This window comes from Serinus canaria, chromosome 5 (assembly GCF_022539315.1).
Source record: "Serinus canaria isolate serCan28SL12 chromosome 5, serCan2020, whole genome shotgun sequence".
Lineage (NCBI taxonomy): Eukaryota > Metazoa > Chordata > Aves > Passeriformes > Fringillidae > Serinus > Serinus canaria.
The window spans coordinates 10,022,354-10,048,355 of record NC_066319.1 but is presented as its reverse complement, the minus strand read 5'-3'; the positions used below and the strand labels follow the sequence as shown (position 1 = coordinate 10,048,355).

General features: G+C 58.7%; 4 protein-coding genes across 15 annotated transcripts; 2 read left to right on the top strand and 2 right to left on the bottom strand.

Moving 5' to 3' along the window:
* Positions 1 to 50: 50 nt before the first annotated feature.
* On the top strand, positions 51 to 5,975 carry FNTB (farnesyltransferase, CAAX box, beta). Of its 3 annotated transcripts, XM_050975303.1 has the most exons (13): positions 51 to 877; positions 1,025 to 1,180; positions 2,334 to 2,398; positions 2,555 to 2,627; positions 2,868 to 2,959; positions 3,244 to 3,390; positions 3,465 to 3,548; positions 4,118 to 4,204; positions 4,280 to 4,409; positions 4,492 to 4,624; positions 4,720 to 4,831; positions 4,917 to 5,031; positions 5,516 to 5,975. In XM_050975303.1, the coding sequence occupies exons 2-13, from the start codon at positions 1,169 to 1,171 to the stop codon at positions 5,624 to 5,626; spliced, it is 1,161 nt and encodes a 386-aa protein (XP_050831260.1). In that variant the 5' UTR covers positions 51 to 877; positions 1,025 to 1,168; the 3' UTR covers positions 5,627 to 5,975. The 3 variants fall into 3 exon arrangements, with proteins under 3 accessions (XP_050831260.1, XP_018777668.1, XP_030096283.1); XM_018922123.3 differs by having other exon boundaries at positions 52 to 1,180; XM_030240423.2 differs by lacking the exons at positions 51 to 877; positions 1,025 to 1,180 and adding an exon at positions 1,333 to 1,498.
* MAX (MYC associated factor X) lies at positions 5,962 to 8,810 on the bottom strand. 2 transcript variants are annotated; one of them, XM_050975305.1, is made up of 5 exons: positions 8,760 to 8,810; positions 8,556 to 8,582; positions 7,422 to 7,529; positions 7,092 to 7,215; positions 5,962 to 6,768 (listed from the first exon to the last, which is right to left on the bottom strand). In XM_050975305.1, the coding sequence occupies exons 1-5, from the start codon at positions 8,793 to 8,795 to the stop codon at positions 6,584 to 6,586; spliced, it is 480 nt and encodes a 159-aa protein (XP_050831262.1). In that variant the 5' UTR covers positions 8,796 to 8,810; the 3' UTR covers positions 5,962 to 6,583. The 2 variants fall into 2 exon arrangements, with proteins under 2 accessions (XP_050831262.1, XP_050831261.1); XM_050975304.1 differs by having other exon boundaries at positions 7,092 to 7,222; positions 7,423 to 7,529.
* Positions 8,811 to 9,077: 267 nt separating this feature from the next.
* On the bottom strand, positions 9,078 to 13,476 carry UNC93B1 (unc-93 homolog B1, TLR signaling regulator). 5 transcript variants are annotated; one of them, XM_050975301.1, is made up of 12 exons: positions 12,975 to 13,054; positions 12,491 to 12,592; positions 12,267 to 12,408; positions 12,036 to 12,189; positions 11,798 to 11,959; positions 11,602 to 11,731; positions 11,430 to 11,523; positions 11,213 to 11,337; positions 10,958 to 11,140; positions 10,615 to 10,888; positions 10,247 to 10,365; positions 9,078 to 10,153 (listed from the first exon to the last, which is right to left on the bottom strand). In XM_050975301.1, the coding sequence occupies exons 2-12, from the start codon at positions 12,572 to 12,574 to the stop codon at positions 9,887 to 9,889; spliced, it is 1,734 nt and encodes a 577-aa protein (XP_050831258.1). In that variant the 5' UTR covers positions 12,575 to 12,592; positions 12,975 to 13,054; the 3' UTR covers positions 9,078 to 9,886. The 5 variants fall into 5 exon arrangements, with proteins under 5 accessions (XP_050831258.1, XP_050831257.1, XP_050831256.1 ...); XM_050975300.1 differs by lacking the exon at positions 12,975 to 13,054 and adding an exon at positions 13,380 to 13,476 and having other exon boundaries at positions 10,615 to 11,140; XM_050975299.1 differs by lacking the exon at positions 12,975 to 13,054 and adding an exon at positions 13,300 to 13,394 and having other exon boundaries at positions 10,615 to 11,140.
* Positions 11,606 to 26,002, top strand: ALDH3B1 (aldehyde dehydrogenase 3 family member B1). Of its 5 annotated transcripts, none has more exons than XM_050975296.1 (11): positions 11,606 to 11,640; positions 14,669 to 14,878; positions 15,250 to 15,415; positions 17,476 to 17,586; positions 17,672 to 17,792; positions 17,913 to 17,998; positions 18,193 to 18,274; positions 18,436 to 18,822; positions 19,003 to 19,169; positions 19,344 to 19,443; positions 20,540 to 21,099. In XM_050975296.1, the coding sequence occupies exons 1-11, from the start codon at positions 11,621 to 11,623 to the stop codon at positions 20,731 to 20,733; spliced, it is 1,644 nt and encodes a 547-aa protein (XP_050831253.1). In that variant the 5' UTR covers positions 11,606 to 11,620; the 3' UTR covers positions 20,734 to 21,099. The 5 variants fall into 5 exon arrangements, with proteins under 5 accessions (XP_050831253.1, XP_018777665.3, XP_050831252.1 ...); XM_018922120.3 differs by lacking the exon at positions 11,606 to 11,640 and adding an exon at positions 14,085 to 14,220; XM_050975295.1 differs by lacking the exons at positions 11,606 to 11,640; positions 18,436 to 18,822; positions 19,003 to 19,169; positions 19,344 to 19,443; positions 20,540 to 21,099 and adding exons at positions 14,312 to 14,580; positions 23,533 to 23,919; positions 24,094 to 24,260; positions 24,439 to 24,538; positions 25,717 to 26,002.

The following is a 26,002-nucleotide window of genomic DNA, read 5'->3' as shown; positions in this document are numbered from 1 at the left end:
AGGGGGCACCGGGAGGGGAAACGAGGGGGGCGACACCGGGGATGGACCGGGAGATGCTGTGGGGAGCGGGGAGGGGACACCGGGGATACACCGGGAGATGCTGTGGGGAATTGGGCGGCGACGCGGGGGATGGACTGAGAGCTGGGGAGAACGGGGGGATGGAGCCAGGAGTGCACCGTAGGATATGTTGGGGATGCTCTGGAAAACCGGAGGTGGGAGACAGGGGATGTACCAGGGGGAGCAGCGCGGTCTCCGGGGCTCTGGGAGCACCAGGGATGTACCCGGGATTGCTCTGGGGGCATTGGGAACGGGACAAAGGGGTGCAGCAGTGGACACTGCGGTGACACAGAGCTGCACCAGAGGAACTGGTGACACTTAGGAAGGATGGGATGGCACCCAGCAGGACCTCGACAAGGGTGGGTTGTCCAGGTTGTCCTGTCCAGGGACAAGGTTCCCATTGGAACCTCGTAGGGGTAAACAAGGCCAAGGACAGGGTTGGCACACGGGTCAGGACAGCTCCTGAGATAAGTGCAGGATGGGGGTGATGGGATGGAGAGCAGCCCAGATGAGAGGAATCTGGGGGGATGAAAGGCTGGATATGACCTGACAAGGTGTGCTGGCTGCCTTGGAAAGCCACCCATGTCCTGGGCTGTGTCACTGGCAGCGTGGGCAGTAGGTGAGGGGAATCGTCCTCCTCTGCCCCACTGAGGTGAAATCCCACATGGAGCACTGTGTCCAGTCCTGGGGTCCTTGTCATGGAAGGACAGGGAGCTGCTAGAGCAAGTCCAGAGGAGGCCACAGAAATCCTCCAAGGGCTGAGAACAGGCTGGGAGAGCTGGGATTGCTCGGCATGGAGAAAAGAAGGCTCCAGTGAGAGGTAGAGCCCTTTCCAGTTCTTATAGGGGCTCCAAGAGAAGTGGAGAGGGACTTGGGATGAGGCCGTGGAGTGACAGGACAAGGGGGAAGGTCTCCAAAGTGGGAAAGGGGAGGTGTAGATTGGATATTAGGAAGAAATTCTTTACAGTGAAGGTGGTGAGGCACTGGAGTGGATTTTCTGGAGAAGCTGTGGCTGCCCCATCCCTGGAAGTGTTCGAGGCCAGGCTGGAAAGACTTGGAGCAACCTGGTCTGGTGGAAGGTGTCTCTGCTCACGGGGCAGGATGGAACTGGATGGGTTTTAAGGTTCTTATCAACCCAACCCGTGGGTTCTATGATGATGCAATAAATGACGTCACATTACGGTGACGCAGCGGCCCCGGGGTAGCTCCTCTGCGCACGCGCGCCGGGGCTGGGCGTGCCCAAGAAAGAAGGGGCGCGGTCAGCCGGAGAGGGGCGTGACCACGTGTGGTGGGCGCGGCCAGGAGCGCGGTCGCGCGTCCCCTCTCGGCCGCCGTCGCCCGCTGCCCCCGCGGCCGCAGCATGGCGGGAGCGGCCCCCGGCCCCGGCGGGCGGCGGCGGCTGCGGGATGATGGGCTGCGGACCTGCACCTCCGCGGAGCAGGTGCCGGGGGGCTGCAGTGTGGGGCGTGGGGTGCCGGGGCGGTGGGGTGTGGGGTGCCGGGCTGTCGTGGGGCTGGGCTTTGGGCTGCTCTGGGACGGGGCTCAGGGGTGTCGTGGATTGAATGAATCCCGATCCCGGTATCCCCACGTAACTACTGTCCCCACACTCTCTGTAACAACGGCAGTGACCCGGCAGTGACCAGTGTCTGGGGGACCCGGCGGTGCTGCCGCCCGCCAGCCACGGCAGCTTCCGCGGGACCCGTCCCCCAGCACCCGCGGGGGAAGGGTGAGGGGTCCTGGGGCAGCCAGACTCTCCTCTCCGTCCTTCTATCCTGACCCAGCCCCTGGCAGCTCCCCTGGGTGCTGGGACGGGGTAAAAAGTGACTCCGGGTTTCCCAATCCGTGGGGTTCTTCTTGCTCAACTGTGCCCTGGCAGGACACAGTGCCATGAATGCAGGTCCCCGTGTGACCCCTCCTCACCCCTGAGGCTGATCCCGGGGTATTTCCTTGAGGATTACGGTGGCTTAGAGTGTCCAAGTCCCCAGTTATCCTAGCGTGAGCGGGAGGAGAGTGTTTTCTATGACAGTCTTGTGCTAAACCAAACTCAGGCTGGATTTGTAAAGCAGCACGGGATGGTGCTGGATTCTGGCATAATTTGAGGCACAAAGCTCCTGGGAAATTCTTACTTTAGTTTTACTGGGTGAGATGGGGCTGTGAATCAGATAAACCCCTGGGATGGGGTAGAAGTTGCAGGGCTCAATGGGAATCATGTTTGGGATGTGAGGAGCCTCTTCCCAGAGCTCACCATAGCCTTTATTACCATTTTTCCTGACAAGTCCAAGGTGGAGGACATCGTGCAGGAGGTCTATGATGCCTACAAGACAAACCATCACTCCTCACAGTGAGTATCAAAACTCCCAATAACAATAAATAACTTCCATCCCAAAAGACCCATTGACCCCTGTGGGTGCTGCAGGAGGATTCTGCCCCTCCTGCCGCGGTCCCCTTGCCTTTTCAGGCCACCATGCCTGCTCATCCTATCCTCTCTGTATTCCAGGTACGTCCTGCAGCGGGAGAAGCACTTCCATTACCTGAAGAGAGGTCTTCGGCAGCTCACTGAAGCCTATGAGGTACCAGGAATGCTGGATGTGCCACCTGGAGCCACTGCCTGGGGGGATCCCCTCACTCTGGGGCTGTCACCAGGGCTGTTTGTTGCTGGGGGTTTGCCAGCCCCAGGGTGGACACAGCATTCCCTGTGTGCCCACACTCATCCCAGCGATGCTCTGGGGGTTCTCCCGGCTGTCTCCTCACTCCTGCCTGCTCCTGCCATGTCCGGTGCCATTCCCTGACTGTCCCCTCTGTCCCTGCAGTGTCTGGATGCTAGCCGCCCCTGGCTCTGCTACTGGATCCTGCACAGCCTGGAGCTGCTGGATGAGCCCATTCCCGATTCGGTGGCCTCTGAGTAAGTGGGGAGAGCTGGGGAGACCCCACCAAGGCCACTGTTACTGCTGGCCACCCGCGTGACTCCGGAGGTGCCACCTCCCGCTGTCCCCAGAGCAAAGGAGTGCTTTGTCTCCCTGCCACCGTCAATGCCGCCCATTCTTCCGGCGGCTTCCTCGTGACGACGGAGATGGGAGGGTGACACCCCCGTCTTCGACCTCGTGGGGTTCACAAGGCTGGGAGGGGATGCTTTACCCCAGCAGCATGACACAGGTGATACTGAGCCCCTTCCCTACCTTCCCACAGTGTCTGCCAATTCCTGAGGCGGTGCCAGAGCCCCCAGGGTGGATTTGGGGGGGGCCCCGGCCAGCACCCCCACCTCGCCCCCACCTATGCCGCCGTCAACGCACTCTGCATCATCGGCACCGAGGAGGCCTTCGGCGTCATCGACAGGTCGGGGGGTGGGGAGGAGCTGGGTTGGGAGGTGGGCTGCATGTCCCCCTTCTCACAGCCCCTGGCTCCTGCAGGAAGAAGCTCTTGGAATACCTGCACTCGCTGAAGCAGCCGGATGGCTCCTTCCTCATGCACGTGGGTGGAGAGGTGGATGTCAGGTGGGTGAGGGTTGCATGGGGAGGCTGTTTTGGAGGGCCTGGGCGTTTTGGGGAGCAGATGCTGTGGTGGAGAGCTGATGCCATTCTGGGGATTTGGTGGTGGGATCTGGTGATGTTTGTGAGCCAGTATCATTTTGGGGAGCTGGTGCTATGGTGGGGAACCACTGCTAGTTTGGAGTACAGTTTTGGGCAGTCAATGCTGCTTTTAGGGAGCAAATGCTGGGAGCTAATGCCATTCTGAGGAGCCAGTGCCATGGCAGGGCTCAGTTTTGTGGACCCACTTGTGTTTTGGGGAGCTGGTGGTGTTTTGGGGAGGGGCTGGTGCCACACTGGAGTACCAGTGCTGTTTGGGGGAGCTGGTACCGTGGTGGGGAGCCAGTGCCATGGGGAGGTGTAGTTTTGGGGTGCTGGTGCCATGGCAGGGGACCAGTGTGACAAAAGCTACTGCCATGGTAGGGTGCCATCACAGGGAGCCAGTGTAATTTTAGGGAGCTGATGCCACTTTGGGGTGCCAGTGCCACATCCCTGAGCACCTATCTCCTAAATCTCTGGGCACCCTTTTCCCGCAGGAGCGCCTACTGCGCCGCCTCAGTGGCCTCACTGACCAACATCCTGACGCCCACTCTCTTCGCTGGGACAGCCGAGTGGATTGCCAGGTCAGATCTGGGGACAGGTGGGGGACAGGGGATGACATTTCCAGCATCCCTGCCACCCTGACCCTGCTCCCACAGGTGCCAGAACTGGGAGGGTGGGATTGGTGGCGTGCCAGGCATGGAGGCACATGGCGGCTACACTTTCTGTGGTGTGGCCGCGCTGGTCATCCTCAAGCAGGAGCATTTGCTGAACCTCCGGAGCTTGCTGGTGAGTGACCCCTCTCCGGGATCCTGGGGCTCTCACCCTGCTGGGGAGCTTTGGTCCCATGCTGGTTCCCATCGCTCCACAGCACTGGGTGACCGGGCGGCAGATGCGCTTTGAGGGCGGATTCCAGGGCCGCTGCAACAAGCTGGTGGATGGGTGCTACTCCTTTTGGCAAGCTGGGCTCCTGCCCCTGCTCCATCGGGCACTCCATGCCAGGGGTGAGTTGCCACAGGCTTCCTCTGTCCCCAGAACAGCATCTGGAGGGATTTGACTCCAACTCCTGTGGTGTTTCTCCTCTGGGTTTCCCTTCCAGGCGATCCAGCGCTGAGCATGGCACACTGGATGTTCGACCAGCTGGCACTGCAGGAATACATTCTCCTGTGCTGCCAGTGCCCAGCTGGCGGGCTGCTGGATAAGCCAGGAAAGTGAGTGTGGGGGGAAACACAGGGCTGCTTGGCATCAGGGATGCCCAGATGCCCCCTCAGTATCCCAGTATCTCTTTGCTTGCAGATCCCGGGATTTCTACCACACCTGCTACTGCCTGAGTGGGTTGGCCATTGCACAGCACTTTGGAAGTGGAGATCTCCACAATGAGGTGGTTTTGGGTATCCCTGAGAATTGCCTGGTAAGTGCTAGGTGTTGCTGGGGAGGGCAGGGATGAGCTTCCAGCACTCCACAGCACTGGGAAAGGCAGATCCAATGGCAATGAAAAGAGTTGGGGTTCAGCCTGGAGAGGAGGCTTCAGGAAGAGCTTAGAGCTGCTTCAAGGGAGCTGAGTCAGGCTTTGGACAAGGGCTTGGAGTGACAGGACAAGGGGGAATGGCTCCAAACTGGAAAAGGGGAATTTTAGATGGGATATGGGGAATTTTAGATGTGAAATTTTTCCCTACGAGGGTGCTGAGGCCTTGGCACAGGCTGCCCAGAGAAGCTGTGGCTGCCCCATCTCTGGAAAGTGTCCAAGGCCAGGCTGGACCAGGCTTGGAGAAGCCTGGGATGGTAGAGATTCCTTGTGTACAGTGGGTTGGACTAGGTGATCCTTAAGGTGCTTTCCCACCCAAACCATTCCAGGACTCAGTGATTAACATCCTCCGTCCCTCTCTCTCCCACAGCAGGCCACACACCCTGTCTACAACATTGCCCCGGAGAAGGTGGCGAGGGCGGTGATGCACTTCCTGCAGTATCCTGTGCCCAGCCTGGATCCGCCATCCGCTGCTGAGTAGGGGGGTCCTGCTGCTGGCTCGGGGTGCCGAGCCCCGGCAGGGAGTGGCACAGCCCATCCCCGCGGCGGCCTGGCCAGGCAGAGCATGGTGCTCAGGGTGCTAGCAATACCAAAATCCAGCCTGCTCCAGGCCGGGTGTCCTGCTGCCATCCTGGCCAGAGCTGAGGTGGGACATGGGCTCTGACAGAGCTTTTTGGCATCAATAAACCAGAAGTCACACCCGCCGTGTGCTGGTGGCCCCGGGGATGCGGGGCAGGAGGTGATGCCACGTCTGGATCCGGTGGCACCAACTTCCCCCATTCCAAGAACACACGGTAACCACGGGGGAAGATAAAATAAGTGGAATTTTGGCTTTTTTTGTTTATTATTTATAGTCTTATAGTAAAGGGAAGCCTTAACTTGCAAGACAACTCTGGGCAGTATGTACAACATACCTTAGATCCATGGAATGGCATCAAAATGGGGGGAAAAGGGGCACCTACGGGGCAGGGACGGGCCACTGGAGTTCAGAAAATGCCACGGAGGTTGGGAAGGGTCAAGGCAGGGAAGGAGGAGTGGGGAAGGAGCCCCCAAGCCTGGCTCTGTGCTCCGCCGACTCGGGCAGGTGGAGTTGCACACGGAGAAAATAAATAGGGAGATTCCCCCCCCAGTGCTTGCTCCTTTTTTGGGGGGGGCTGCCTGGCTCCTCCCCATTCTGGACTGCACTGGTCCCCGGGTATAAATAGAAATGCTCCTATAAAACCAGGAGGGAAGGGGAGGGGGGTCGCTAGCAGAGGGGAGTTGGCGGGGGAGTCTCCCTGACCCCCCCAAGTCTTTCTGCTCAGCCTGGCCGGCTCCCCCCGGGGCCGGCGCGGTGGGAGCAGGGAAGGGGCCGGGGAGGGCTGGGAAGTTGCAGTCCAAGAGCTTCTAGGAGCGGAGGGAGTGAGTCCTGCCGCGGGCCGGGGGGCGGCGGAGGGGCCTAACTGGCCTCCATGCGCAGCTTCTTCCTGTTCTGTGGCTCGTCGGGCTCCGAGTCGGAGCTGGAGTCGGAGCCACCGTCGAAGGCGGAGATGGCACTGCCCTTGGGATTGGTGTAGAGGCTGTTGTCCGCAGGATAGCTGGCCTGGAGCTGGGCGCTGGCTCGGGCCTTCTCCAGCGCACGCACTGTGAAGGACGGCACTATGTCACCCCCGGGTCTGGCCCTGCCTGCAGCCCAGCTCTTGTCAGACCCCAGCTCCCAATGAATTCTGGAGCCTGCCAAACTCTGGTCCTGCCAGACCTCAGCTCCCACCAGATCCCAACTCCCAGCTTCCACCAGATCCTGGATTCTGATGGATCATATCTCCTTGCCAGACCCCAGCTCCCACTGGATCTTAGATCCCAAATTCTACTGGACGCCCGATCCTGGCTCCCAATGCTTGCCAGGCCCCAGCTCCTGGATCTCAGACCTTGCCAGACCCCATCTCCAGCCGGATCTTAGATACCACCTTGCTGCTCCAGCAGCGCATTCTGCCGCTTGAGGTCGTCGATGTCCTGCTGGTGTGTGTGGTTTTTCCGGCGCATGTACTGGATGTACTCTGTGGCTTTGTCCAGGATTTGGGCCCGGGATGCCTGTTGCAATAGTGGGAAAAGCCAGAGGCAAGATAAAGACCTAGTCCAGGGGGGAAAACTGGAAATTTACCTGTCTCAACCCACCCTGGCTCTGGTCCTCCCTGGGGACTCCCATGTCACAAGAGAGCCTTGGGATTGTCCCAAATCAAGGAGCCTGGACCACGGGTGGGTGCTGTTTGTGCCCCCAGCACACTCCATAAACTCACCTTCTCTCCTTGGAGCGAGGGCACGGAGTCCCGCAGGCTGTGGAAGCTATCCTTGATGTGGTCCCTGCGCTTGCGCTCCAGCGCATTGTGATGAGCCCGTTTGTCGGCCTGGGAGGGGGGGACAGGGGTGGCACCGGGAGGAGGCCACCATCTGCATCCCCAAAATTCCCTCTGGGAATCGCTGTGGAAGCTCAGCTGAGCCTCCAGGGCGGCTCCGTGGCTGTGACGCCTCCGGCTGGGCCGCGGGCGTGGGAAGGAGGCGGCTCCCGCTGCTTTCGGTTTCCCCAGCTTCCTGCTGCCGGGGCAGCTCCGGGCCCCGGGACAGGGGGTACAGCACTTTCCCCCTGGAACACGGTCACCTCCCCTGCCTCCCAACCAACCAGGCACAACGCCCCGCCATGTCCTCTGTCAACCCCTGGTGTTGCTCCCCCTGTGCCCCCCAAACGTAACCCCACCCCCCAAATGACTCGGCCTCACACGTAACGCCCCCCCCCAACACCCCTGCTTTCCCCCAGAAATCCTCCCAGTCCCCCTCCCCTAAAGAGTCGTGGCTCCTCTTCCACACAATCCCAGGCACCACTGGTGTCCCCCCCATATGACCCCCAGCCCCACAGGAGACCCCCAAACTCAGCTGCCCCCCCGCCTCAAAAGCATATGACTCCATGGATCCCCTTCTGTGTCACAGCCCCCAACCCAAATAAGACCACCAAGCCCAGAGGTGTCGCCTCCCCAAGCCCAACCCTCCTCCCTAAAAGCCCCCCACCCCTACTGGTGCGCCCCCCTTCCAAGAACCCCATCTCCACAGGACACCACCCAAGCCCAGGTTTCTCCCCCAAGATCCCCATCCCCACAGCTCCCTCTCCATATCACAGCCCCCCCAGAAGACCCCAGCCCCAAAGGTGTGTTCCCCTCAAAAAGACCCCCAACCCCCCTGGTGTCCCCGTCAGCACCCTCAACCCCATTGATGCCCCTCCAACACCTCCGATCCCCACAGGACACGCCCAACACCCCCATCTCCCCCAGCATCCCCAGTCCCCTTCCATGTCACCCCCTCCCCAAATCCCGCCCCCCTCACACCCCCGCCCACGTGTTCCCGATCCCGGGGGCGCTGCGGGGCGGCCCCCGGCGACCTACCGCGGACTGAAACCTCGGCTGCTCCTCCTGAGGAGCCCCGACCCGGGCGAGGAGGAAGAGGAAGAAGACGGTGGGGGGGGCGCCGCCATATGAAGGAAGAACACACACAAACCAAACATTACCCCATTCCTAGAGCTCCTAATGTGGGGAAGAGCCACGGGGGGTTATCCCAGGGATTGTCCCGGGGTTGGGGGCCAAACTCACGTCGCTCTCCACCTCGATGTCATCGTTGTCGCTCATCGCTCCCGCCCGGGTGAAGCCGCGGGCCGGGCCGCGCCGCCACAACAACAGCCCGCACCGCGCATGCGCGGAAGTCAGGGGGGGCAATGACGGCGCCGGGCGACGCGAACGGTTACGGGAGTTGTGGTTTGAGTGGGGAGATGGAGGCATTTTCCACGTGGCGAGGACTACAACTCCCGGCGTATATCGCGCAGAGCAGCGCGTGGCACGTCGGGAGCTGTAGTCTCCGCTTCGGGAAGAGGACGCTGGGGCTGTGTGGCCGGAGGATGGAGGAGGTGAGGGCCAAGGGCACGGAGGGAGGGGGTTTATTGAAGGAAAACGGGGATGGGATAGGTCGGGAAGGCTGCGGGGCCGGCCTAGGGGGCTGCGGGCTGAGCTAGAAGGGCTCCAGGACAACCTAGGAGGGGCTGCAGGGTCTGCCTGGGGCGCGTGTGGGTCTGGTCTGAAGGGCTGTGAGCCAGTTTGGGAGGGTGTCGATCTGCCTGGGGGCTCCAGGGTAGCCCTGCGGGGTCTGGAGGTGTGGATGCAGGCTAATACGGGAGGGCTGGGGGTCTGCCTGGGGTCTGCAGGACATTGTGGGGGGCTGCAAGCCTTGCTAGAGAGTATGTGCATCTGCTATGTGCATCTGCTCAGGGGTCTGTGGACCTCACCCGGAGGGGCTTTGGCCAAATTTGGGGGGGGCATGGATCTGTCTGGGGGGCGTGAGCCTTGTATGAGGGGCTGTGGATTTGTGTGTGGGGGCTCTGGGGCTGGCATGGGGGCCTGCAGGTTTGACCTGAGCAGCTACATCATAATTTGGGGGGCTGTGGGCCTGCCTGGGGGCTGTACCACAAACCAGGGGTCTCTGTACTTCAATTTGGGGGCTGTAGATCAATCTGGAGGCTGTGGACCTGACCTAGGGGGGGTCCATGGGCCAGTGTGGGGTCTGTCAGCCAATGTGAGGGGATCTGGGCTGCCCGGGGGCTTGAGGCTTAGCTTGGGGGGCTGCAAGCCTGACCTGAGGGGGTTTGCAGAATTCTGGGCCCACCCGGGGGGAGCTGGGGAACCCCCTCAGGTACCAAGAGCAGGATAGGGCGCAGGACAGGCTGTCCCTATCCCAGCTGCTGCCCATCCTCTTTTGGCAGCTCATCCTCCGTGGTGGCCTCAGTTGGGTGCCTGTCATCATCCTCCTTGTCCCCGTCACCATCAGAGCCAGTCTCATCAGAGTTGTCCTCCAAGTAGCGGTATCCACGTGTTTTGTGGCGTGGGCGTGGGATGCGGGGCAGCCGGACTTCCACGTTCCACGCCACCTTCCGCTCCATCCACAGGTATGTCCCCACTGCCACCACCAGCGTCAGCAGCATGATGGACAGCTTGGCCTGCAGCACACGGAATTTTGGGATTGGTGTGGGGGTGTGTCCCCAAAAAGCCTAGAAACTCTCAGAGTGGGCTGGAGCATATCTGGGACTTACCTTCATGGGCAGCCCTGACCACAGGTAGACAGTGAATATAGCCAGGGCCTGCCACCAGTGGTAGATGGTGAAGATGAAGTCTTGACGCTCCTTTTTCTTGTACAACATCCCTAGGAGGACTGTGGCAGAGACTGGAATCAGTGTCCCCTTTCTGTGCCATGTCCCCTTGGCGTGGAGGACAATCACAGTCAGTCTGTCCCGTGGATCCGAGGACTGAGACCATAAACTTGTGGTGCCGGGGGACATGAGGAGAGGACGTGTGGAAAAACGTCCAACAACCCAGGCCTGGGACAACCCAGGCTATTTTGGGGACCACCAAGGCCTTTTGGGGACAACAGAGGCTGTTTTAGGACCTTCCCACTACTCACTGCTGATTCCGGTCTTGTTGAGGGCACTGCCTGTGCCCCAGAGCGCAGCAATGCTGTAGAGCAGCGGTGCCTGTGCCAGGTACCGGGGCTCCGGTGCCCAGCAGAAGAGCGTCACCAGGAGCACAGCGTGGATGAAGGCTCCAGCCAGGAGCGGGATGTGCCGGCGCAGGCGCAGCATGCACAGGGCCAGGCTGGAGCACACCGAGGCGGAGAAGCCATAGGCCATGAGGAGATACGCCAGCCTCTCCAGCCCGAGGGCGCACACGCCGTAGTTCTGCAGCGAACATGGGCTCAACATCACCTGTCCCCGCTCCGTCACCTCCCACCCCATCGCAGATCCTACCAGGGAGAATCCAGTGCAGACAAAGAGCACCTCGAAGCCGCTGTAGATGAACAGTGGGAAGAGGTGCCGCAGGCGATAGTCCCGCATGTGCTTGAAGGGCAGCTGGAAGATGTTGCCCCAGCCGATGCTGCGCATGTCGATCTCCTCCATGGGCCGGTACGCCGCGCCGCACAGCACCAGCACCTGCCAGGTGCCAGCAGGTGATGTCCTGCCATCGTCCACCCCATCCCTGTCCCCTCCCGCCCTGGCGCTCACCACCAGCATGGCGAGGAAGGCGGTGGCCATCAACCCGCTCTCCACGATGATGAGGTTGACGCTGCGGGGAAGGCTCTGCAGCACCGTCTTGTTGAAACCAGGCAGTGTGCCATGGCTCAGGGTCCCTGCCAGTGAGGCATGTGCCATAGTTAATGCCAACCGGCGTCCCAACCGGGGGGCTCCCCGTGCTACCCTGCACCCTGCCCTGCAGCCTCACCGCAGTGCTTCACTGCAAAGAGTGTGTGGTTGAGTTGGTAGAGGTAGTTGTTGAGGAAGAAGACCATGGGCATCTGAGCGCAGACGAAGCTCAACTACAGGATGTAGAGGGGTGCACGCTCAGTGCTGCTGGCATGGTCCCCTGCCCATCCCAGCCACCCTACTGGGCTCACATGGAAGCAGGAGTAGAAGATGGTCTGGAAGACGATGATGTAGGTATTGCAGGTGTCCCGCGGTGCTCGCTGCCTCTCCTTCTCCTGCTCCTCCTTGTAGTTAATGTACTCATAGTACTTCTGGGCCATCCTGCGTGGAGCAGTGGGTCAGCCAGCACCCCGTGCGCGCCCCCCCCCACCCCCCCCCGATGCCTACCGCATGATGTAGGTGCCCATGGAGGCCCAGAGGGGCACGATCACCATGCCAATGGCCACTGCGGAGGGCACCAGTGTGTAGTAGCGCTCCCAGTAGTTGCTGGAGACGAAGAGCGCGTAGACACCGACTGCCAGGAACATGGCCCACTTGGTGCCAAAGAATCTGCCAGGGCAAGGAGCAGAAGCATGGGTGGCCATGCCAGTGAGCCATGCTGGCCGGGAGCGTGGTGGGGCCATACCTGATGAGGATGGGTGTGTAGAGCAGCGCTGCCACGGGTGTGACGTTGATGCCCATCAGCACCTTGCGGTCAATGTCCTCCAACCGGATATTGCTGTACTTCACCTCCCGGTAGGTCTCGTCATAGTGAAGAATCAGCTGCATCTGCAGCAGACCTGGAGAGGTCCAGGGGTGGTCACCCCATGCCCTGAACACCCTGAGTTGTTTTGGGGGTCCGTGGGATGTCCCATACCCAGGTAGACGCTGTAAGTGAGGGTGCCAGCCAGGCTGGCAGCCACCACGTTCTTGATGACACCAAGGCGCTTGCGACGAAAGTACTTCTGCTCCTCCTCTTCCTCATTGTAGTCCGGGTGAGCACCCACGAAACCGTCCAGCTGTGGGTGATTACAGCTGTCACCCCTCGGGGATGGCCACCACAGGCCTGCTTCCCTCCCACGGGTGTCCCCCTGGTCTCACCTGTGTCTCTGTCCCCTCAGTGCCCAGACTGGCGCTTGGCACTGTCTTGGCCCCATCCAGGCAGCCGTCAACGTCCTTCTCCATTGGTCCTTCTGGAGGGCCCTGGATGGTGTCAGGGTGGAAGGGACCGTGTTGGCATTCCAAGTCTTGCACCCATATGTTTTGGATCCCTGTGACCTGCACACACAGACCCTGCACCCTCATGCCCAGCACCCCAGGCCCTCGCAGCCCTACATCCAGCACCGTGTGCCCATGTACGTGGCATCCCCAAGCCCTGAACCTGTGTGCTCTGCACCCCCAGGTCACGCACTCATGGTTGCACCCCTGTGTTCTACACCTCTGCACCTTCACATCCTGGACCCCTGAATCCCGTGCCCTCTACCCAGCTTTGCACTCCCCAGAACTGCACCTCTGGGCTCAGCACCCCCAGCCTCCTCACACACCCCCTCCCCTGCCCCGTCACACCGACCCCAGCCCTGCTTGCCCGTGCCGGAGCTCCTCGGGGCGGGGCGGGAGCTTCTTCCTCTTTCGGTTAGTACGGGCGGGACGGAGGTGGTTAAAGGGGCCGATCCCGGACCCCCCCCCCCTCCGCTCCCGGACCCTCCCCCCGGTCCCTGCCCTCTCTCCTCAGTGCCCCCCACCCGCGGCCGTTCTCAGCACCCCGGCCTCTGCAGCACTCCTCACACCCCAACCCGCGCAGCACCCTGACCCCCCGCGCAGTACCCATTGCTCCCCCATCGCACAGCACCCCAGCCCTACCCTCCCCTCCGCTTCCCTGTGAACCCCCCCAGCCTCCCCAGCGCTCCCACCCGGCCTCGGGATGGGTGCTGCCTCCTCGGGGTGCTCGTGGCACTGGGTGCTGTGCCCTGCTACTTTCACTTCCCCTTACCGGTCCGGGGGATGTGCCAGAGTTCCTGGGTGGGGGGACATCCCAATCGGGGAGTGCAGGGCACGTGCCTATCCTGGTGTCACCCCAAAGCTGGGGCTGGGAGGGTGCCCGGGTGCGTGGCACGGCAGGGTGCCCCGGGGCAGGGCGAGGGGACTGCCGGGCAGGGCGGACGGGTGACTGACATCTCCGAGGCAGGATCTGGCCCAGCCGGTAGCGGGGGATTCTTGGGATGGGACTCTTGGGAGGGTGCTGGTTTCTGCAGGATAGGGGGTATACACGTGGAACAGCCCCAGAAGGGTCATGGCAGTGGGGCAGGGGCAACACCCATCCCGAGGGTCCCCTACACCCCAGGCAATGGGAGCCACCCTGGGGTGCCAGGGCAAAGGGCCCTTCCTGGGAGCAGGATGAGTGGAGTCTTGATCATGGAAACAGGATGAGGGGTGTTGATGGGATCCCTATGGGTCAGGGTAGTCATGGTAGCAGCATGGTGAGTGTCTTACTGATCATGGAACCCTTGGAAAGCAGGATGAGGGGTGTCTGTGGCAGCGCCATGGGTCAGGGTGGTCATGGGAGTAGGATGGTGTCTCTGGGGTCCAAATGGGTCAAGGTTCATGGTGGTGGTGAGGTGGCCGTGGGAGTTCCACCATCCCAAGGGGGAGGTCCCATTCCATCCTATCCCATCCCAGATCTTGTCCCCACTGCCAGCCCCACAGAGGCGGGGCTCAATCCTTCCCGCCCCTGGCCATGGGGCCCAGCCCCACAGCATTTAGGGACCCCCATCCCGAGCCTCAGCAGTGCCTTCCTGGCCTCGCGCTCCTCCAGCTTCCACACAAGCTCCCAGGTAAGCACTGCGGGGTCCCCAAAACTGGCACCCCTGCATGGCACCCCTCTGACACCCCCCATGCTGGTGGGGGCTGTGGACCACAGGGGGTGTTCCCTCGAGGAAGAGTGGGTGTCTGGGTATGGAAAGGGAGAAGGTGACAGATGAGGACTGTAACTCTGCTCCCCAGGTTTGGGGGTGTCTGGTTCCTGAGGTCCCCATAGGTGACCCTAAATCAGCAGGGCAGCCTGGGCAGGTCACTGTCCAGAGGATGGCGATTATCCCAGGAATCCCAGGCATCTCCCAGGGCCTCTGGCAGCTGCCCTGGGCTGAGTCACCCCACAACCAGGACAGCCCCAAGCACCGAGCCACTCTTCAAAGGTGCCGTGGGTGACTCCTCTTGGGATCGAGCCGGCATCTCCACCACTTCCATTCTGGCATAACCCACACAGTGTCTCTCTCTCTCCAGGGCCACTACACTCTCCATGGAGACCAGCAGCTCCTTCCAACAGCTTGGCATGCAGCAGCCCCTCGAGCCCCCCAGGCAGCAGCTCCTGGGCTATGGCAAGTGCAGCACCACAGGCAGTGATCTCGGCAAAGATTCTGGGAAAGCTGCTGGGTGCAGTGGAAGCAGCGGGATCGGGAAGGGGCCAGTGCCAATGGTCTGCAGCACTCCATGGTGAGAGCGAGAGGCTGGGGGCAGGAGAGAGACAGGGAGGTGGGCAGGGGACGCTGTGGCAGTGCCAGGGCAACGGGGACCCCAGGTTGGTGCTGGGGGAAAAGTCTGAGGTCTGTGAGCCACCATGTCCCAGAATGTTCCAAGGGAGAAGACAGGATCTGCAGGGAATGGTGCTGTGTTGGGCTGCTCCCAGCAGCAAGGGAGACAGGTGTGTGCAGATTCCCTGCGCTGTCCCCAGGGAATCTGGGGTCCATTTTGATGCTGGAATAGGATAACATTGATCTGGGATGACATGAAGCTCTGGGGAGCTTCTCCATTCTGGGGAGGTAGAATGGAGCTCTCACTCCAGAGAGCTGACACCCCCATCCCAGCAGCGGGAACCCCTACGCGGGGCTGGTGAGCCACCTGCGCGCATCCTGGCTCTCGGGGAAGACACGGCCCATGGAATACCGCGTGGCACAGCTGGAGGCTCTGGGACGCTTCCTGGATGACAAGAAGCAGGAGATTCTGGAAGCCACTGAATTGGATATGGGCAAGGTAACAGGGGCTGGGAATTGGGGGCCACTGGCATCACATCTTTGAAGTCCTTCATATTCCCTTGTCTGGGTATTGCATCCTTGTGGGGGTCTGGGCACAGGGGTGTCCCTTCCTTGGGGTCCTGATTCCCCCTTGATGTGCTGCCAGACTGGTGCATCTGGAAGTGCTGGATCCCTGCAGATCCAGGGATAATGGAAGGACTGTGCTGTTGATCCCATCCCTGGTGCCCTGAAACCAGGCAAAGGCCCTGTTGGCCTATCAGTGATTGGCTGAGGTGGAAGCGTTTCATACTCTGGTCTGCATCCTGGGGGTCCATGTGACCTCCACAAGGATGACATCCTGGGGTGCTCCTGGCCAGCCTGGCACACCCAGGATTACTGGCATTGTGCAACGTGCTGGCACTGCACATTCTTCCCAGGGCCTCCAAGGGACTGGTTTCACTGGCATGGTGGCATGGGCAGGGCTCTGGATATGGCTCGGGATGTTGTGGCATGCAAGGAGCTCCTGGATGATCTGCTGGTGAAGTGAGAGCATCCATACTATGGATAATTCTAGTGGTCGCAGCTCATCAGCTCTGGAAGTGTTCAAGGCCAGGCTGGATGGGGCTTGGAGCAATCTGGGCTGGTGGAAGGTGTCCCTGCCCATGACAGGGCAGAATTGGATGAGCTTCAAGGTTCCCTTCCAACCCAAACCATTCCAGGATTCCATGATATAATCCTTACCTCTTTGTTCGGCATCAGTGAAATGGCGCATGCCCTCAGCGATGTCTTTCCCCGTCCTGCCATCTCCCAAGGCTCCTAATTGCCTTGTTAGTTGGAGGCAAGGCCTTCTCCTTCAGCCAGGCTTTGATAGGTATCAGTGCTCTGAGTGTGTCCATCATCTTTCCTAATTACTCCTAATTAGATCCGGTTGTCCAGTAATGATCTTGTTATGCAGCCGGGCCCTCATAGCTAGATGGACACTTCCCCTGCTCTTACGTAGCTGAGGTGGTGTCTCACCTCCAGCGGTGCCAGTTCCTCTCTGGTGCTGATGATTGGTGGCTCTGGGATGACCTCAGACTTAATGTCCTATCTCACAACCTTTGTATCCCATCAAAATTCTTGATGAACCATCATCTTCCTTATCCTGGTGATGCCATCATCATCCTGGGTTGAGAATGGCCTCGTTGCTTCACTCCATTATCTCATGTGCCTGCTGAGCCCTCGCTTCCAAGAGGGTCCTTGCACCTCCTGGCAGCTGCATTTTGTGGTCCTGAAGGGCTCTTAATGATGGAAGATCCTGGGAATCAGCAACCAGCCTTCTCAACCCCAAAGTGGTGTGGAGATGGGAGGAAGACTCCAATCCAGGGGTGGTTTTGGGTTGGAGGAGTCCAAAATATGATGTCACATCACAGGAGCTTTGCTCCCCAGGTCGTGAAGGGGCTCCACTGAGCCTGCTGGGCTATCCCTGGTGTCTTCACACTTCTCCTGCAAGGATTAAATGATCCCAATCTGTGCTCCAAAGCTGTCAAGAGTACCCAGTTCTTTATCACAAGGGGTTTAATTAAGCTGTGGTTCCTATTACTTCCTTTTAGTCAAGGTCTTAAGACTTTGGCTAAATTTAAGACTAAAAGGTGCAGCTTTAGTCCACAGGCAGTAGAAGGGAGGATGGGGCTTTGCTTCCCGCTTCCAGCTTCCAAGTGGGAAGGATGCCTTCCACCAGGACCAGCTCTTCAGGAGCTTTGGTGACATTGCTTGGGTGTCCCTTTGGCTTGGGGCTCTGCTGCCAGTTCACAGTGCTGAGCTCAGAAATTTGTTAAATAGCATGGAAATTTTAAATTTTGGGATTTTTTTCCCCTTCTGGCCAGGTGACTATTTTAATGAAATTTCTGGGTCACTGATATTCCCTGGGAATTACGGTAGGTGATGGAAACTTCGGCTGAAGAGATCCTCCTGCTGTTCATGTTTGGAAGAGGGGAGAGATGCCTCCTGGGGTGATGGGGTTGGTGTTGGGGTAATGGGGTCTGTGTTAGGGTGACAGGGTCAATGATGGGGTGGCACTTCCATGATGTCTGTCCCCAGCCATCCTTTGAGGCTTTCTTCAGTGAGATCCTCCTCTGCAAGAATGAGCTCAATGTCACCCTCAACAACCTGTCCCAGTGGATGAAGGATGAGCATGTGGACAAGAACCTGGTAAGAAGGAAGCTCTGGGAAAGACAAGGGGGGAGAGGGATTGCTGGTGGGGAAGTCAGTGCTTAGGTCATGTTCTTCCTCAAAGGTGATGCAGCTGGACTCTGCCTTTATCCGCAAGGACCCCTACGGGGTGGTGCTCATCATAGCGCCCTGGAATTACCCCATCCAGCTCTTCCTGGTGCCCCTCATCGGGGCCATCGCTGCCGGTGAGCCCAAACTTCCAGTCCCCTGGCCTGGAAGTGCCAGGGTCTCCCCAGGAGTCTTGTCCCCCGAAGGGGTAGTTGTCACCATGTTGCTGTGCTGATGTCCTGTTCATCTTTCTCCAGGGAACTGCGTCATCATCAAACCCTCAGAGATCTCCAAGAACACAGAGAGACTCATTGCTGAAACACTGAGCTGTTACCTGGACAGTGTGAGAATCCCTTCTTGTCCTTGTCTCTTGTTCCTAGACCATGGTGTTCCCAGCCCTGCCTCACACCCACCATCCCTACACATCATCTATGTGCAGAACCTTCTCCCTCCATCTTCAGCCAATGCCCAGGTTCTTGGGATGCTGTTTGTGGGGACAGATGGTGATACAAGAGGATTTTTTCTGTTACCTTGCAGGACTGCTTTGCTGTGGTGACCGGTGGCGTGCCGGAGACCACCAGGCTGCTGGAGAACAAGTTTGACTACATCTTCTTCACTGGTACGTCCCATGGGACAGAGCAGAGCCCTGGATGTGGTGCCAGGATCTGTTGGAGGATCTGGGATGTGTATCTGGGGTCTGGTGGGACCCAGTGCCACATCCCAGAGCCACGTGATGGCTGCTGGGATTCCCACCTCAATCCATGTTTTCCCTGCCCGCAGGCAGCCCCTCGGTGGGGCGGATCGTGATGACAGCTGCTGCCAAGCACCTGACACCGGTGACACTGGAGCTGGGGGGCAAGAACCCCTGCTATGTGTCTGACACCTGTGATGTGACCAACGTGGCGCGGCGCGTGGTCTGGGGCCGCTTCTTCAACGCGGGGCAGACCTGCATCGCCCCCGACTACCTGCTCTGCACCTTAGAGATGCAGGAGAAGCTCATGCCTGCTTTGCGTGAGGCCATCACTGAGTTTTTCGGCCCCAACCCCCGAGAATCCCCGGATTTTGGCCGCATTGTGAGTGACAAGCAGTTCCAGCGCCTGCGGGTGCTGCTGGGCAGCGGGCGCGTGGCCATCGGGGGACAGACGGATGAGGCCGAGCGCTACATTGGTGAGCCTTGGGGGTCACTCACATCTTGGTGAGCACATTGGAGGTTTTCAGGGAGTCTGCCTACGGAGGGGAGGCTCTAGAGGGAAAAGAGTTTTAGGGGTGCTTAAAAATGGGTTCTGAGGGGAGGTTTCATCTCTGACCTCTGTGCCTGGCTGATCATGTTGGGTTTCCTCTCTGCAGCCCCCACGGTGCTGGCAGATGTGCTGCCCTCAGACCCTGCCATGCAGGAGGAGGTCTTTGGGCCCATCCTGCCCATCGTCGTTGTCGCCAACATGGATGAAGCCATTGACTTCATCAACGCTCGGCCGCGGCCATTGGCTGTCTATGCCTTCTCCTGCGACAGCAAGGTGTGTCTGTGGAGCAGAAAAAGTGGGAAGGGAAGTCAGGCACCACCTCCACGAGCCCCAGGATGTGCTCTGAATGGTCTTTAGAGCCCAAACACTCTGGGAACATCTGATGGGTAAACTGGGTAATGTTTGCCAAGTGCAAGCCCCTCATCTACCTTCTCTGCTCCCTCCCAGATAGTGAACCAGGTCCTGGAGCGGACGAGCAGCGGAGGCTTCTGTGGCAACGACACCCTGATGCACTTTACACTGACCTCGCTGCCCTTTGGAGGCATTGGTAGGTCCAGAATCCCCAGTCCTGGCCATTGGGAGACAGGTGTGATCCATAGCCTGAGCCATGGTGAGGAATGGGAGTTTCTTCCTGCAGCCAGTGTGGTTTTGGGCTGGATCCCTTAATGTCCCTCAGGAGCCAGGCTGTACCTTCATTTCAACTTTTAGGACAAACTAGTAGGAACAAAGTGCTTATGAAAACCTGGAGAACCTCTTACAGGATCTTGGAGATCCTCCTTGGAGAAGAAGAAATATTTGGTTCTCCAGAGGCACCAATTTTTGCTTTCTCAGGTGAAAAGTGAGGCTGCTTAGCCCTGGGCTGTGGGTGCAGCATGGTCCAGGGATACAGGAGTACAGGAATGTTGTTTTCCAGAATACTTCCGTATGACTTGATCTCTTCCCAAAATACTTCTGGGATAAGTCCCTTCATTTGGTGCTGCCCTTACTCAGCATCTCTGTCGGGGCTGGCACCTGAGTCAGACATAATGAAACACCCAGACAATTAATTCCTCACCTTCCTGTGGCTCAGGGAACAATTTTTTGTACTTCCCATTCTGTAACTTATCTTAATTGGGAATGATTCAGACCAACCACCTTCAATTATTAGGTAAAGCCACTTTAGAGCAGGTGAAGGGGCTGAAGTCATTGGGGTGAGACGGCACCAAAGCTTCCACGAGAAGTCACTTAACCTCCAGTTAAACCAGCTACAGGAACTGGGAGAACAGGTGTTGCCAATGTGGCTCCAGGCTTTTAGAGTTCTGGGAAGAGGGTCGAACAGCTCCAACCATGGGGAGATACAGTGGAGCATCATGGAGTGAAATCAAGACTTGCAGAACCTAGCAGAGCTTGTGTAGATAAATGGAGGTGGGTAAAAAGGAGACACGGGGGCGTGTCAAGCTGCAGCAAGATTGGCTGGACTGAGCATGATATACCTGGAGGAGGCACTCGAAAAATTGAATTCCTCCACCATGTCTGTGCTGCTCAGAAAATGTGCTGCTCAGAAAATCCTGTAGGTGTCTTTTTCCCTCATTTTGATGCTTGGGGAAGGCAAGCATCAGGAGCAGAGTCCCATCCTGAGCATGGACCTGTCCTGTGTGTTCCAGGGAACAGTGGCCTGGGAAAATACCATGGGAAGTTCACCTTTGACACCTTCTCCCTCCACCGTGGCTGCCTACACCGGAGCATGGGGCTGGAGACGCTCAACACCCCGCGCTACCCCCCCTACACCCAGCAGAAGTTGGGGCTCCTCACGACCACCTTTGAGGTGAAGCGCAGGGGCACCTGCACCCTGCTCTGAGGCTGCCATGCCCTGCTCTGAAGATGCCACCAAGTCAGCGGGAAGAACTGGAACTGTCTCCCTCTTCATCACACTCCCCTCTTCCTCACTGTGTCCTTTGCCTCACTGGAGCATGTCGGACAGCCGGGATGGACATCCCCTCCTGCACCCTTGTGGCCTCTGCTCCAAACCGTTTTCCAGGACACAGCTGAAATGACCAAAATCTTTTTCTTAGTCCAAACTTCTCTTTCGGTTGGAGAAGCGCTCCCATCAGTCCCATCTCCCCTCACACGGACGTTTCCTTTGGAATGAACCTCTCTCCCTCCTCGCTGTTGTTCTTTGCTCCGTGTAACTCTGCCTGTAGTAAAGACTTTGCATCAAACTCTCTCCCAGCCTCTCTTTGTGCCTCCCTCCTCTGGTTTGGGGGGTGGTGGGAGGGTTGGGGGGAGCTTCCCGCCCCAAGCCGTTTTAGCTGGAAGGGAGGTGTGGCAGGGCAGGCAGCCAGGGGGAATGACAGGCAGTCAAAGGGCAGGGCAGGGCAGGAAGCTGGCAGCCAGCCAGTTAGCTGGAAAGAGGGAAGCTGTGGTTGATAACCCCAGTGCAACTATCCCACACTGCACCTGTGGGAGCATGGAGACTGGAACTGTCTTCCCGCAGCTTCCTGAGAGCCAGGCCAAGAGAGCCCCCGAGGGCGATGGTGGGAAAGGGAGTGTGGATGGTGACACCATGAGGTGAGAGTGTGGAGGAACAGATGGGTGGCAGGAGGGGTCCTGGTGCTCCATCCTCTCCCTGGAGTGGCACTTGGATGCTGGGCTGGGGTGATGTGGAGCTCTGAGGAGCTGGAATGGTGCTTGCATCCCTTGTAACACCCCTGTCCCAACAGCAGGAGCCCCTTTGCAGGGCTGGTGAGCTACCTGCGGGCATCCTGGCTCTCGGGGAAGACTCGGCCCATGGAATACCGTGTGGCCCAGCTGGAGGCTCTGGGACGCTTCCTGGATGACAATAAGCAGCAGATCCTGGATGCCACTGCCTCTGACTTGGGCAAGGTGACAGGGGACAGGAACAGGAGGACTTGGTGGCCAGAGGAGCTGAGGGGCTCCAACAGCCCAGCTGGGGGTGCTTTGTCCTCGTCTCATTGGGTTCTCCAGCCCTGCCTGGGCTCTGCCTCAGGCTTGCAGCCTCTGGATTTGGGAGACTGAGATAAAGCATGTCGCTGTCACTGTACTCCAAAGTCCATCCCTGCTCTGTCATAGATGGAGGGCATGGTGGGGAGCCCCTTGACGTGGATAGCCATTCCCACACCCACCAGCCTTAGTTTTCCTCTTCCCTGGGCAAATTAATCCCAGATTTCTGTCCCGGCTCCCTGCCCTGAACCTCCCACCTGATGTCACCCCCTTTCCTCCCACAGGGCTCACCCAGGCAGTGACTCCCTGAGCCTGGATCCCCTGGCTCTGCAGCCAGAGCCTTAATACCACACAGGGCTCATTGTCTTCTCTTCTCCAACCTAGTCCCTTTGGACACCCTCCCTATTCTTCCTGTTGTCTGGATGAATGGGATCTGCATAATTTTTCCTATTATTAAGCAATCACTTCTTAAAAACATCATGTTGCAGACGCAGCAGGTGCTCAGCGCCCTTAGGGATTTGAATCCAGCATGGGATGTAGAGGGCTCCGGTCCCCAAATCTTGGGCAAAACACTATGGAGCATTGGGATAAGAGCTGCAGGATACGCCAAGGTCACATGTCACATCCTTGGTGTCTGCAGGCACCCTTTGAAACCGAATTATCTGAGATCCTCCTGTGCAAGAACGAGCTCCATGAGACCCTGAACAACCTGTCCCGCTGGATGAAGGATGAGAAGGTGGACAGGACTCTGGTGAGAGGGAAGGGGAGAGAGAGGATGTGAGGCAGAGCTGGGTGGGATAGTGGTGCAGGGTGGGACCTGATGTGGCGGGTGTCCCACAGGCAATGCAGCTGGACTCTGCCTTTATCCGCAAGGACCCCTACGGGGTGGTGCTCATCATAGCGCCCTGGAATTACCCCATCCAACTCTTCCTGGTGCCCCTCGTCGGGGCCATCGCTGCCGGTGAGCCCAAACTTCCAGTCCCCTGGCCTGGAGAATCCCAGCAGTGCCAAGCACTGGTGAGGGCACTTTGTCCATACAGGGGCTGGCTGTCACCATGTCACAGCTCCAACATCCTGTCTGTCTTCCCCCAGGGAACTGTGTCATTGTCAAACCCTCTGAGGTGTCCAAGAAGACAGAAAGACTCGTGGCAGAAGCACTGCCCAGCTACCTGGACAAGGTGGGACACTCTCCCCATCCCTGTGGCATGGCTGGGGGACCCCTGCGCACACACAGAGCTGTGCTCTGAGCCTGCCTCACACCCTGTCTCCGGTTCCATGTACTGCCCAACTTCCTTCCTCCATGCCTAGCCAGTGTCCCAGCCTCCCAGGATACTATTGCTGGGGACAGATGGTGACAAGAGGGGGTCTTTCTCATTTCCTTGCAGGACTGCTTTGCTGTGGTGACTGGTGGTGTGCAGGAGACCACCAGGCTGCTGGAGAACAAGTTTGACTATATCTTCTTCACTGGTATGTCCCATGGGACAGAGCAGAGCCCTGCCTGGATGTTGTGTGAGGAGGAAGACAGGTTCCAGACATCCCTGCTAAGAAGGCAGGGATTGGGTTGGAGATGTGTGCCAGGATCTATTGGAGGATCTGGAATGTGTATCTGGGGTCTGGTGGGACCCAGTGCCACATCCCAGAGCCGCGTGGTGGCTGCTGGGATTCCCACCTCAATCCATGTTTTCCCTGCCCACAGGCAGCCCCTCGGTGGGGCGGATCGTGATGACAGCTGCTGCCAAGCACCTGACACCGGTGACACTGGAGCTGGGGGGCAAGAACCCCTGCTATGTGTCTGACACCTGTGATGTGACCAACGTGGCGCGGCGCGTGGCCTGGGGCCGCTTCTTCAACGCGGGGCAGACCTGCATCGCCCCCGACTACCTGCTCTGCACCTTAGAGATGCAGGAGAAGCTGCTCCCAGCCCTGCAAAAGGCCATCAATGATTTCTATGGCCCCAACCCCCGAGAATCCCCGGATTTTGGCCGCATTGTGAGTGACAAGCAGTTCCAGCGGGTGCAGAGGCTGCTGAGCAGCGGGCGCGTGGCCATCGGGGGACAGACGGATGAGGCCGAGCGCTACATTGGTGAGCCTTGGGGGTCACTCACACCTTCATCCTTGCACAGAGCACATTTCAGGTTTGGAGGAGATTATGAGGGGAACTGGGTGCTTGGCCAGGTGGCCTTTTGTACAGGAGATGTGTCCTGGGGGATCACCAACCTCTGTGCCTGGCTGATGCTGTCAGGTTTCTCCTCCACAGCTCCCACGGTGCTGGTGGATGTGCAGCCCTCAGATCCCATAATGCAGGAGGAAGTCTTTGGGCCCATCCTGCCCATCGTCATCATTGCCAATGTGGATGAAGCCATTGACTTCATCAACAGCCGGGAGCGGCCCTTGGCTGTTTATGCCTTCTCCTCGGATGACAAGGTAGAGCCAAGCCAGGACTGCACTTGCCCTGTGCTCCTTGGCAGCTGTATACAGCCATGTTTGTGCTCCAAGTGTTTCCCCTACAGCACACAGCCTTAGTTAGGGGGTATGGATTGTGTTTGGAAGTAGTGGAATGGGGTGGGACACCCAAGTCTCATCTTCTTCCTGTCACTCCCAGGTGGTGAACCAGGTCCTGGAGCGGACGAGCAGTGGTGGCTTCTGTGGCAACGACACCCTGATGCATGTGACACTGCCCTCACTGCCCTTTGGAGGCATTGGTAGGTCCAAAACCCCCAATCCTGGCCATTGGGAACCAGGTATGATCCTGCCCATGGTCAGGAAGGGTTTCAGGAGGAACTCTCAGCTCCAGAGGGCTCAGTAGTCATAGGGAAATTCTCCTCCAGAAGCCCTTTTGTTCACTTTGGGCTCTTGGGCTTGGCTGGACACCCATGGAGCACCCTGAGGTTCCTTCTCTCCATATCCCTATCACAAGCTCTGTGGTCCCTAGATCCATGGAAATGTCTTGCTTACCACATAGGGAATCAGAGCTTGAAGCAACCTGGTCTAGTGGGAGGTGTTCCTGCCCATGGCAGGGGGGTAGAACTGGATAATCTTTAAGGTCCTTTCCAACCCAAACTATCCTGGGATTCCATGATGGAGACCCATGCTTTTTATGGGATGATCTCCACTACCAGCTCTGGTTTTCCACTCTCGTTTTCCACCTTTTTTCCTTTCTTCCCACTCAGCTGACCAGGAGGCATCAGTGACTTCCCTTTATCCTGGGGCTGCTGATGTGTGAGGAACTGCACCCAACACATCACCCCAACCATGATCAGCATTTTATCAGGAAGACTGACTGGCTCAGGCCGACTCATGGCATTTTATCCCATCTCTTACCAAATGATGTCTGGATTTTGTTATTTTTTTCCAGCCTGCCTGGCTTTCCTGTGCTTGTTTCTGGCCAGCCAGCTTCCACCTCCCAACATTCATCCCTGGTGCTGGGTGCCAAAGGCACCGTGGTCATTGTGCCTCTCCAGCCCTGCAGTCTTGTCCCCTTGCAGCACGGCTGGATCCAGCATGGATGGGATGTCTTTTGGAGGGTATTCCTATGGTAGGGAAGCTCATGTGGGAGCATCTTGCTGCTGCCATCACCTCATCAGTGACACCCTTCCAGTTGCTAAACACGTTAATTGAAATGGTAAAATCCACAGACAAGAATTTTTGGGAATCTCTCCACTTTCCAGCCTAATCTTCCCACTCCAAGCATCCACTTGAGCGTGCACTAGGTCCCCCCCTCTTTGTGTCACATTCCTGGGAAGCTCATCCATTGCTTGGAAAGCGGCTGGATGAAGGTGTGGTGCTGCTTTCACAGAGCTGGGAGCCTAATTTTGGGATCTTTGACCCAAAGGATGGCCAGATCCAGGTACCCACTGGGGTCCTGTGCTGTCTATTCCAGGGAACAGCGGCCTGGGAACGCACCATGGGAAGTTCAGCTTTGACACCTTCTCCCACCCCCGTGGGTGCCTGAAGCGCGGGATGGGCCGGGAATCCCTCAACGCCCCGCGCTACCCCCCGTACAGCCAGAGGAAATTTGGGCTCATCCAGGCCACTTCCAAGGTGACACGTAGGAGTGACTGTACCCTGCTCTGAGGGTCTCCACATCCCACTCAGAGTCTGCCCACTCAGGACATCTCTTGCTGCTGGTCCTGGTGCTCAGGTGCAATGAAAGGTGTTTCTCAACA